Source organism: Crocodylus siamensis, chromosome 11, assembly GCF_052110815.1.
Source record: "Crocodylus siamensis isolate JL-2025a chromosome 11, ASM5211081v1, whole genome shotgun sequence".
Lineage (NCBI taxonomy): Eukaryota > Metazoa > Chordata > Crocodylia > Crocodylidae > Crocodylus > Crocodylus siamensis.
In genome coordinates, this window is record NC_143405.1 from 43479411 (window position 1) to 43491734 (window position 12324).

General features: G+C 36.9%; 2 protein-coding genes across 5 annotated transcripts in view; one reads left to right on the forward strand and one right to left on the reverse strand.

Moving 5' to 3' along the window:
• Positions 1-12324, forward strand: part of CACNA2D3 (calcium voltage-gated channel auxiliary subunit alpha2delta 3) — an 891165-nt gene that overhangs the window by 765210 nt on the left and 113631 nt on the right. The gene's annotated exons all lie outside the window — the stretch shown is intronic.
• Positions 317-8372, reverse strand: LRTM1 (leucine rich repeat transmembrane protein 1). Its single transcript, XM_090021144.1, has 3 exons — positions 7945-8372; positions 5822-6418; positions 317-1789 (listed from the first exon to the last, which is right to left on the reverse strand). Exons 1-3 carry the CDS (start codon positions 8015-8017, stop codon positions 1356-1358), a joined length of 1104 nt encoding a protein of 367 aa, XP_089877270.1. The 5' UTR covers positions 8018-8372; the 3' UTR covers positions 317-1355.

Sequence of the window (12324 nt, forward strand, 5' to 3'; positions counted from 1 at the left end):
CTTCCTTTCCCTTCATCGGCACATCTTCCTCATCTGTGGTCTGCTCAGGTCTCCTATCCAATAAGATAGAAAGCATTTGCAGTAAAGATCACTTAGGTTATAAATTAGGAGAAGATCTAACCATAGAAATAGTTCATTTCTACCCCTTTTGGAGGTTTTCTAAAACAGGCTAAACTAAAAGAGAGCTGAGGGGAAGATGAAATGACTGCTAAAATACCTTCCAGTCTTAGATTTTTATGTTGTATTTGAAAATTACTTCACTTTAAAAATATTTTTATCCCCTTCTCATTTTCTGTTGAAAATGTGGCTGCAGCCTTTCTATTACAGCAATCTTTATGCCTTCTGTTAGGGTAGGCATTGGGGTGAACTGGGCTGTATGGATATGTAGTTGTGTTGTTTTCATTATACAAAACCTAGCATCGTATACCTACTATGAGAGTGACAAAAAGGAAGCCTTCTGTAACTTTTTGAATAAGGATCATTAGAAATGTTTGTTATAAATATGCATATTGGTCCATTGTAGACTAACAGGTGGTTTTTATGTCTGTATTTTATTTATGCTTCTCTTGTATCTGTCATGACCTCCTGATACTTGAGTACCATAATCCAACTAAAAAATTATTCTTCTTTTCTTTTCCATCTTGACCTTTTCTACACTTGCTTACCCCCAAAATCGAGAAAGGTATTTATGTCTTTGCACAGACTCTCCAGACTCCAGAAATGAAATGCTGCACCTAACTATAGATTTCCTACCTCATAAGCTGCACTGTGGATGCAACATTGAATAGTATTTTATATATTGGAGCATCTAGATTAGTGAAAAAAGTATGTGTAAATAATTTATTTTTAAAATACTCAAATTGGTTGACTAAATTGCTTCTGGTGCCTAATTTTATTGTATTAATTATACTTACAACTTCTTTTCTATTGTATTTCTCTAGGTACATATAAGGCAAGTTTCAGCAAATAGCTTAAAACTGCTTCATATCTTTCATTCCATAAAAGCTCACTCATATTCGCTAGTAACTCTCAGTAATTGCCATGTATTGTATCAATTTTACCTCAGGGCCTAGTTAATATAAACCAGAATATTTGGAAGTGGTAACATCAACATTTTTTTCATTTGAAACTCATGTTGTTTAACTTCAGAATGTAGGAATATACAAAGTATAAAGTATTTAATTTATCTATTTATACTCCTGACATAAAATGCTACCCAAAGAATATTTTCACGGAAACATTTTAATGTGAAAAAGAAAAATATAGTAGTAATGAGTAAATCAATCCTACTTAGACACTAGGCTTTGGACTAAACGGGGAGTTCTTATTTTAGATAAAACAAAAACAAAACTCACTCAAGCCAAGGAGCTATCAAATGGCTCTTTTTCCTCAGGACTCCCCTGTTCTATTGCGGGGGCCAAGCGTTCTTTGTGGTATTTAGCAGTAATTGCAGCATAGGCACAACCATAGACAGCAGCTGCCAACATCATTAGACACACAATTCCACAGACAACTCCAGTTATTACTACAGTGGCGATTGCGTGACGCAAATTAACTGGCCTTGATTTCGGTTTAGGTTCACAGTCTGAATGGCTACTGTCTCCGTGTTCATTGTGATGAGCATGCTTCAGTGAATTTCTGTGCTCAGAGGTATGGTGGTGAAAACTAGCCAGGTTAACATGAGCAGCTGTAGGAGGACATACTCCATAGATCTCATAAGGGACTTTGAGGAGGTCCTTTCCCTTCCGATTCTCAGGTGTGGAACAGATAATGCCATCGCTTATTCCTCCTGAAAATAACATATTAAGGTCTTACAGTGCTGGGTTTTGTGAATTATCTATATGTTAAAACTAACAGAAGCCTAATGAAATGTATAAAGCTTTGATTTTCTACTTTTGAAAATGTATAACCATATTTTATGAAGTTTACATTTCTAATTAATTATAGGGTAAGATTATGACACGTTAATCACTTAAATAAGAAGTTGTTTGTAACCAGTAATTCATTAGGAATAATCTAACTTGTATTTTATAAATGTTGTAATAAAATTGCCAATCATATAAAATAGGATAAATTCATAAATGAAAACAAAGATATATTGTTACCAAGCAAATTCATACCATCACTTTTTTCTTATAAACATAAATGGAAACAATATACCTGTTGTAAAAATGTCCCATTAGAACTGACAGAAATATTCCATGAAGTCATTGTTCTGACATTATGTGCTAATATTTGCCATGATGCAAACTGTGAAAGCCAAATGGTCTATGTGCTTTGACTTTTATTAGTACCTTGCCTGTAAAAAAGTTGTTCCACTTATGCTATGTACAAGAACCAATTTATAAAGCAACATTACAACTGAGTAAACATGAATACAAGAGTCAGAAAATTAAAGGAGTTAAGTTGTTTATACAGAATGTATTTGTCCACATGGTACATCGTGGATATTTTATGATACTCATTTTATGATACTCATTGACTCATCTGTTACTCGTTTAGGGCTGGTCTTGCCCTTGTCTAAATGGGTGCTCTTGGTATGGGAGAAGCAGAAAAGGAAGTGTCTTTACTTCTGCTTAAGCAGTAAAGCATGATTATTCCCCACTCTTATCCATTTCTAGAATCTCTCAGCTTCCTGTCTTGCTCATACACATGGGCCCTTGGAGACATGGTCTCTTGGTTAGTAAGTTGTGCCTAAAATAGTGTGAGCTTTCATGTCAGCATTATTAAATTAATTGAATCAAATCAGCTCAGATTTCTTCTCTCCTTTCTTCTTTTCTCATCCCAAACAAACCACCTTTTAGCTGAAGCCATGCATGGACATTTTCATCCTAAAAATAATTTGTTTGAGAAAGGAATGAGTACAGATGAGCCCAAACCAAGCCAAATTCCTGAGGCCACCTTCTCCATAAGTACTGATAATGTTCCAAGGTGGATTTGAATGTAACTGCTGCTTCAATGATCTGTAATTGGCCAAACCAAAAATGTAGGTCCAAAAACCTCCAAACTTGGAAGTCTGAATGTAGATATGGATGAAGATCCACATTTTGCAGCTATGGTCCCCCTATCGTTATGAGTGGCTGAAAAGGTTGTGTTGGAAAATTGTATTTCTGCCTTAAGTAAAGCATTCAATCAAATTTTTTTTAGTACATCCAACAAGTATCGATTGCTTGAGTTACATTTAGTTCAGAAATATTTAAATATTTTTAGTGTTCTAATGAATGAAACATTTAAGATTTTTTCTTTGAAATCAAACAATTTTCCATTACCAGCAGTATTCAGTTAGGGCACACAGCACCGTTCCCTAAGGCCAGAGCATGCCTTTGCCATAAATATGCAATCTGCTTCTGAGGAAGAATTGGAAGGATTAATGTGGAACATAACTCATTTTCTGTTAAGTCAGAGCTAAATAAAGAAATGTAAGTATGTTGGGGTCTGTGGCATCTCGATTTCTTTCCAAACTGGTTATTAAATGGGGGTTGCATATTTCACTTCATTTGTAGTGATCAATACAAAGGTGGAAGTAGTAGAAGAAAATTACTGAATTGCCAAACAGTGGCTGTTTTTTCAGAGATAAAATTTTAAAAAGTTATGTTGCTGGCATGTTAATTAAGACAATCGGATATGCTTATCTTGGACCTTTACATTCTAAGTTGGAACCCCTGCAGATATTTGTCATGGGGAATTAGTCCAGAAAAAATCTAACAAAAGCTTGGGGATAAAATATTAAGGTGTTACCTCAGGGAGCTGAATCTCTTCAAGATAATAACTTCTGTCAGTTAAATTACAAAACTGCTCCATCAACACATCCACGGGAAGATTTTGATAAGTTTTACTCTAGTTGCATGTGGCTGTTGGCTTTAAGCACCTTGTTTAATTTTGCTGATATACTTCCTGAAACTAATTGCATCTTTTCACTATTATCTAGTTGCACTAGTAGTCTTAAATAGATGGACTTAATCAAATGTATATCTTTCCTCACAGCTCCAGTGAACCAGAGACAGATTTTGGGCAGTATTTTCCCTGGCACAAATGTTATTGGAAGATGCAGATATGTTTTATTTAGCAGCTTTCCTCAAGCCATTTACTCTGGTTTAGTTCCCAATATAATTTAGCATGGCCTCAAGACTGCTTTAATTTGTGCCCAGTTGCAATGACTGTATTTTACCTGGATACTGCCTTTTTGCTAGCCGGTTCCCAGTGTAGCCAGTACTGTTGAAGCATGCTATTTCCCACTGTGGCCAGTAACACTGGAGCATGCCAAGGAACTGGCTCAATGTTTAGGTAGTTACCCTATGAAACAGGACCTCAATATAAAAAGAGATATAACATAGAAGAAAAAAAAATACCAGTGTTCTAGTGAAAGATGTTCTAAAATTAAACAATTTTAAAGGATGGGGACAAAATTGAGATTATTTTTTTCTAATTGGGAACTGGTGCATATTTGAAACTTTCTAATGTAACATTTGGATGTTTCGCTAGTCATTGATGCATTGGTTATCATCAGATTATTTTTTTTAAACTTAAGCAAGGAAATATGTATGAAGAATAAACATTTCTAGTAGAAAAGTATGAGGTTTTCCTTTATTCTCGTATAAACTTATTTAAATAGTAGTTAATTAATTAGTAGAATAAATTATAGCCCAGAGTGAAAGCTAGTTGGCAAGTTCCACAGTAACTCTTTGTGCTTAGTGCTACTAGAAAATAGTGATGAATGCTGCAATTCTGTTTAGGCATAGTAAACGGCAGACTATCACAGGTTATGTATGTCTACTAGGACTTCATTATAGTCTGAACTTAGTCCTCTACTCTTTTGTTCTCAAATGAGATATCATCTTCAAGACGGTTGATCACTTAACTGTGAGTTAAGGCAACTCAGTGGATTCTGAATAGCAGTTGTCTTGCAGCAAACAAGTCAACATATACTGTTGTGTTGTAGTGTGCTGGTGTATTAGCTCATTTGCCAATAGGAAGCTTATAAAATACTTATATTTGAGCATCAAAGTTTATTTTAGGAAAAAAAACGGATGTCTTGTTTCCTAGTTTCTCAAAACCTGCCTTGCTTCCATTAATACCTTTGTCTCCTTACACTCTGCCAACTCAGATAGAACAAATGAGCAAAGGAATATTTTAGGATAATAAACCCTTGTAGGCTGTAATCTAATCATTTTGGATTCTAAAACTGCCCATCATGAACTGCTGCAAGGCCGTTCAAAAGTAAAAAGAAACAACTTCTGAATATCCAAAAAAAAGAAAAGTAAAGAAATTACTGATGAATTTGCAGCTAGCTAGAGAGAATTGAATGTTATTAAGTAGTTTAATATAAATATGCCCAAAGTACATTGATTTGCATATAGTAAATATATTATTAAGATGCAAAGAAACTTTTCAGAAATATGTATTCTAATTTAAATATACCTGAAATTAGAATCTTTCACATGGGAAAGGATCATGTATATGGTTTAGAGATTGCTATATGCAGATTTTCTGTGCAGTCAGATGTCACTTATAAAACGTGTATGGGATGGTGATTTACACGGTCTTTTCTGTGAGTATTTAAGATAATGCTGATGTACTTCAGAAAAACATGCCTATTTGTAGTATATTGTCAGTACAGAAGAGCTATGTGTAATAATCACACGCACCAATTCAGGTAAGCATCCCTCTTCTAAAGACATGTGTGTAAGTGTGCTTCTGAGCAGGGATGGAATTAAATGTGTGCTTAAATGGTTTCTTGCATTAAGGTCATAGCTATTAGGACAATTAAGGGGTATGCTAGGCCAGTTTGCCTGCATTCTTCCTAATGAAGAAAGTTACTTACCTCTGTATAAAAAGCTCTCCAGCCACAGTTTAAGGCCAAAGACATTGCAATTACATTGCCATGGGTTATCTTTGAAAAGAACAACTTTCAGGTTTGGAAGTGACTCCAGAAGAACTCTTTCCATTTTCTGAAGCTTGTTATGTTTCACAGACAATAACGTTATATTTCCGGTATTTTTCCCCAAAGTTTCAGGCAGACTTAGTATCTTGTTGGAAGATAAATCCAGTTCTTTCAGCTGTGGGAGGGAACTGAAAGTCTTGTTTTCTACATAATGAATCAAGTTCTTGGTTAGGTTTAGAACTTGTAGGTATCGTAGCCCTTGGAAAGCACCTGATGCCAAACTTGTTATTGAATTATTAGACAGCTCTAAAATTTTGAGCCAAGGTGCTCCAGTGAATGCACTTTGATTGATTCTCCAAATGTGGTTATTCTGCAACAGTAAGATTTGAGTTTCAGAAGGTAAATGGGAGGGAATGTCAACAAGTCCTTGATTCTTGCAGTCTACTGTCTTCGAAGGTGGATGGCATAGGCACTTTTCAGGACATCCATGAACCTCATATATTAATAGGATAACATTCAAAATCAAAAGCAAGTAGCCTGTATAACAAATACAAAAATGCTGTGAAATCATTTAGAATCTCTATGTTTTGAAAAAATAGATATTGGTTACCTAGACAAAGGTATAGGTATATTATTGGATGTCAAATATAAAATAATTAGCATTAAGGTTGTATATTTACTTCAGAGTTCCGTATACTAGTATAATATGAGTCAGTTGTAGATAAAACTAAAATCCTTATATGTAGACTAAAGACAATTTTATAAATCTGTAAAATTCAAACAGCTGTATTTTGGGGCTTTATCTTAAATACAAACAAATTTTAGCATGTTTTGCCATCAGCTCCTTGCCATAAAAATTGAATGATTTCCTAATTGTTGCATGCCCAAGAGAATGTAATGCCTTGATAGAGTTCCCAGGGCTATTAAATTGTAATGTTTTTCTTTCAGTGCAAGTAATGATTCCAAACCGCCTTATCTTAAGAGTTGTGAGCACAGCCTCCATTTAGCCACTTTTTTGATTCCATGTTACAGCATAAAGATTTAAGCTAGTGTTCTGTTAGAGGAAAAACAATGTTCAAAAGCTTCACTATATAGAACTTAACAGCAGTTTCCCAGGATTCAGATTATTGAGCGGCTGTCCTTTAAAGTATCCACCCATGTTTATAGTTATTATTTGAAATTCCCTTACCTGAATGCCAGCTGTAAACTTTCCAGATGTTTGAACCCCTACCAGGCAAACATTTTTCAAGTCAAGTTGTTAAAATGATGAATAAGGTCACAAGATTACTCTAATATTTAATATTTAATTTATTATCTACTGCTGTTGCTCCTAACAATAATCAAGTTTGCTTTGATTGAACTAATATAATAACTTGTACCTATCATATGTAGTTGCTTGTATTCCTTCAAAGCACAGTGTGTTGCATAAAGCTATGTTACTTCAGAGTACTTTCATTATTTCAATGAAATAATCAAGATGTATTGAGATGGTTGGAATATGATCTTATATTAATTATTTTGGCTCAGTAAAATTGAAACAGGTAGACTGTTAGACCCTTTTCAACAGTGTCTCGGTGAATCAGTTCAATATTGATCATCTGTTATTTCAAAATGGTAACTCTTTTAGTCAATCATTAGGGAAAAGCTTTGGAAATGAAAGGACGCATGTTTTCTCTTCCTGAGCTCAAGCATTAAATAGCAACAGGGAACTATATCTTAAAGGAATAACAAAATGTGATTTAAGTATTAACCATACTAAATCTATCAAAGAAAATCTTGGATTTCTGTAACTACAATTTAACATGCTAACCACTAAATATGCACTATAAAAATGAAATTACAGTTGAAATAAAATTACAAAGTTTTTTGCTGCAGCTCTTGAATTCTGTGTTCATATAAGCAGAAATGCATTATCTGGTGTTACGCTGTTCTGCAACAGTTATTTTTAGAAACAAATACAGCTACCATTATAAAGTTAAAAATAGGCAATGTTTGGCAAAGACAAGATTTCTGTACAAAGTAGAAGTACATTCCTATAGGTCTAAACAGGAATTATATCTCACCTTTCATGGTTGTTTGCTTGTTCTCTTGTAGAAGGTTTAGTCCAAGTTTGTTAAGTGGAACGGTAATGTACATGTATTATAAAGTTGAAGTGGGAATCAAGGGTATGTGCTAATCCAGCTTCTTTTGTGGCTTTATTTTAGAAAATAACTGTATCTTGCAGAGGAGCTCAGCTGTTTGATCTATTGAATCACTCCATCAGCATTCAATATCACTGCAGTCAGTTTTATTGCACTCCTGTTTCCACTGTCCATCTGTAACTCTCAGAGGTTTTCACTGCCTCTTACTTGGTCAACAGGTCATGCAAAGAGTGATTGTTAAATCAAACTGGACAGCTGTAACATACAAATCGTGACCTGATAGCATAGCCCAGATTATTTAATCTGCTTCAAATCCAGTGCACAAAAATAAAGCACCCTTTTAAAATCCATTTTAGTTTCTCAATTCTGTTCAATTATTAGCTGTGCTGTGCCAACCCTTGCAGGATCGGATGACTCTAAATGTGAAATCTGGTTATCCTGGGCTTTGATTGGAGGCAATGGAATATATAATATCACTACAGATAGGCCTACATGTTGACATAGTTTTGACAGTGCACTTGTTTGTTCTTCTAGGATTTATTCTTCTGGCATCTATAAGGATTAACTGTGCTGAAAGGATTTTGTTGCATGGGAACAGAGAGCTGGTGCTTCCCAGAGTGGGAATGGTAAACATATTTGTGTGGACACTACAAATATTAGGTGGATTTTCTTTTCAGACTCATTGACATTTTAAATGGTAGTTGATTGAAAACTCATGTTTCATGGTTATATCTTGCCACTGCTACCTTTGTCTGCAACAAAAATACAGCATAACATTTACAAAAGGAATAGGACTAATGTTGTATGGCTGTTAAATGATTTAAACTGCAATGAAGCATTCAAATGAATATGAAACCTGGGATAGTGAGGACCTTCAAGGTCAAAAGCCTGGTGCTCCTCATCAGTTTATTTTGTCATGAGGAAAGATTTAGAAATGACACCACCACAAATGGCAGCACTCTACAAATGCTAAGCATATAGTAGCATTCCTAGGGGCAAATTGTGTTACATACCAGGGTCACAATTTGCTTACAATCTGAGTTTCATTCAGGATAGTATGATATGATGCAGAATCAGTCTCAGATTCATTTTTGGTGGATAATTCTAAACTCAAGCTTTAAAAAAATAAAGAACCAAATCTTTCTTTACATTATTTATTGAACATTCATTACCATAACTTGAAAGTTCTGTGTTCTCTGGTTGGTGCTTTGTAAATGTGTAGAATGCATGAATGCACAAATCATTTCCCATAGGAAACAATGCAATTCAGTCCCCTCCTCCTCTTAACTAGCCTCCAATTAATAAGGTTAAACTCAATATAGAGCAGTCAAAATTTATGAATCACACTACTGAAAAAATAATGAGTTTGCTTCCAGACATTCTGAGATTTTTCTTTTTTTTATAAAGAGTTTCTGTAGTGTTTTAGGTGTATTGATTCATTTTTGTGAGCATTTGACAATTTGAATTGCTCTGCTCTACATGGAGAGGTGATAGTGACCCTTGGGTTCTACAAGAGTTCTCACTTCTCAGAAATGGCCTTTTTCCTTGAACAGCAGCTAATTCTCCTAATCTCCAAATCCATTCTGTTTCCCCAGATTCTGTCTCAGTTATGTTCCTTGCAACAATTTTGCATTAATCCCAGTTTGCAATCAATCCCAGTTTGCACGGGTCTTCCCTGGGCCTCCCATCAGTTTTGCTTATCCTGTAGGCCCTAGATCTCTCCATCAGACCCCAGAACCTCCATCTGTTCTGGCCGTTTCCCATGTAGCTCCATGACCTAGTCAGTTTTGTCCCTTCTCTGGTTCACTCCCCTCTTCTAGGCTAGGGTGGCAGGTGCAGCAAGATCCTCCTCTTTTCCTCCCCATTTGCAGGCCAAGTGTTTCCAGGACAGAGAAGTTGAAAGGGGCAAGGCAGGAAGAGAGGAGCTGTTTCTGATTTTTCATGGGAAGGTTGAAGGGAACAGACTTGGCAGGCTATTCCTGCTTCTCCTCCTCTGAGAACAGCGTTGGATTGCTGAGGAAAGGGGGAAGAGCTCTACCTACATCATTAAAAGCTCTGATTTATGGCTTCTATCTCAGGAACCAAGCAAGCAGAAGAGGATGCTGAACAGGAACTTTCCATAACGCAAGGCCCAGAATTCAGGAAAGGACTAGATCTTCTTATATCATCATGAGTCTTGCACCAGTCCTAGCCAAAATTACCTTCACTTGTGAGGATTTTTTGTAATTGGCAAGAACTGTATTCACGGTAGAATTAGAGTTGAGAGACTCAACTTGTCCCATAAGAATATACATGCTCAGACAAGTAGCTTGTAGTTGGCAAAGTTGGACTCAGCCCAATTTCCATCAAAGGTTGTCTTTGCAGTTATAGGCAGCTCACTGAGAAGGCTCTACCCTAGCCCTTTGTAGGGTGTATATCTGGCTCTTTCACTTGAAATGCACTGAATAACCATTATACTTCAACAGACAGAAAACAAGAACAAGCTTTGACAAATCTAACATAGATTTGACAAAACCATAAATAAGCAAGGCTTTTAACAATTATGACTGGACCTGGCAGATATAAACTGAGAATATTGCTTGGTATCTTGCTGCTGTTGAGGCATCCAGGGGGAACTAGTTCAAAAGTTCATATGTATATGAAGGTGGAGTTGCCTCTGTGTGTGTACAGGTAGAGAGAGGAACTTTGATAATTCACATTTATTATATTTACTTGAATACAAGATGAGGTTGTTCCCCTCAAAACAGTGCAAAGAAAAAGCCCCGCATCTCACATTCTTATACATGGAAATACATGGTGTATCATAAAAAGCTGCCAAAAGCACCATGTGCTCCATTATGGAAACCAACTATGAAGCTGATGAAAAGCAGCCAACATGGAACATGACTATAAAACACATGGCCATATTGGACAAACATACAGATTTATTTTTTGCAAAAATATTTATTTCTATATAGATAACTACCTATATAACTGTACCTCTATCAACCTGTCAAGTGACCACTGTGATTCACATGACAGACCAAATCACACTTTGACAGTTAAACTATTTTAGTCCTATTACAAAGTTCACATCACGCACCTGCACACCCATGCACCCATCACCATTCCAGTGCTTTCACTCATTGTTGCTGTATTTGTCATTGTCGTGGTCATCTCTGTCCTCACTGCTGTCCACCTTGTTGTTCTCTTTGGAGGATTTGCCTCTGAAAAGTCTATGCCAGTCCCCTCTCTTTCTTTCCTGTCATCCTCTTCTGTCTTCCTGTAGTAACAGTACATTTCACTCAGCCCCATTTTAAAACAGTTCTCAACTGTGGGATCTGAGTGCCTGTTTGTGAGTAGGTTTCTGGCCTTCCACAGGGCACACCTGAAGCATGATTTGAATTGGTTGAAGCGAGCTGTCAGGGCCCGTTGCTGTTTGGTCAAGTGCCCATAGAGGACCACGTCTCTGGTCCAGATTCTGAAACATGTCACCACCAGGAGGAATGTGTTTACTTTCTTCCATACCCCTCTGGTGTATGGGTAGTCCCAGAAGAGGTGATCAATTGTTTCTGCCTGCCACTGGGAGGTCTGCCTTGGGCAGTTCAAAGAACTATTCTGCCTTGCACTGTTTTTCCAGGCTTGTACAGGGAGTGCCCGGTGGGCTGCCTACCAGTTCAGGTCTTTGTGCTCCTTCTGAAGATCCTTGTGGAAGATTCGCTCCTACATGGCCTGGCAGCTGTCACCAGGTAGTCCATGGGCAATATGATGCCCTTACCACCTCCCATATCTTGTGGTGGTTCACCAGGGTTGCTAAGGTCATGCTGTGCAGCTTGTATTTTTCCCAGAAGCATTTCAGGACCTTGTAGAACCATGGAGACATCATGGCCTATGGGCTGCCTTTGGTTGTCATGTACACCTACCACTATTGCAGCAGCTGCCCTGCAAATACTTGAGAAAGTGGGCTGTTTTGGATTCTACCCCTCTTGCCAATTTGCAAATCTGGCTCATGTACTTGGCTCAGAGAAATAGAAGGATGTCTGACATTCTTCTCACATTCCTCTGTCTCCAGACGGTTTCACTTTGTACTGCTTGTTCCTTGCCATTTTCTTCCATGTGCAGTTCCAAAGGAAAACACACATGGAACCTACCATAAGAATAGATTAGTGCAGCCTATCTGAACAAGGTATATGCTCCTCCAAGCCCAAAGGGAGGTAATCCCAAAATGGATCAAAGGGGGCAAGAGGATGCAAAAGTCCCCATGACTCACCCCAGGACTTGACAGGAACATGTGGTTCCAGTCGTGAGTGGTGGTCTGATTAG

Bases quoted from the DNA above. Each gene is read 5' to 3' on its own strand.
- LRTM1 (XM_090021144.1), bottom strand. From the start codon at position 8,017: ATGTACATTACCGTTCCACTTAACAAACTTGGACTAAACCTTCTACAA. The intron at 6,419-7,944 runs GTGAGATATAAT...TTTGTTATACAG, and splicing joins CAAGCAAACAACCATGAAAG to GCTACTTGCTTTTGATTTTG. The intron at 1,790-5,821 runs GTAAGTAACTTT...TGTTATTTTCAG, and splicing joins GGAGAGCTTTTTATACAGAG to GAGGAATAAGCGATGGCATT.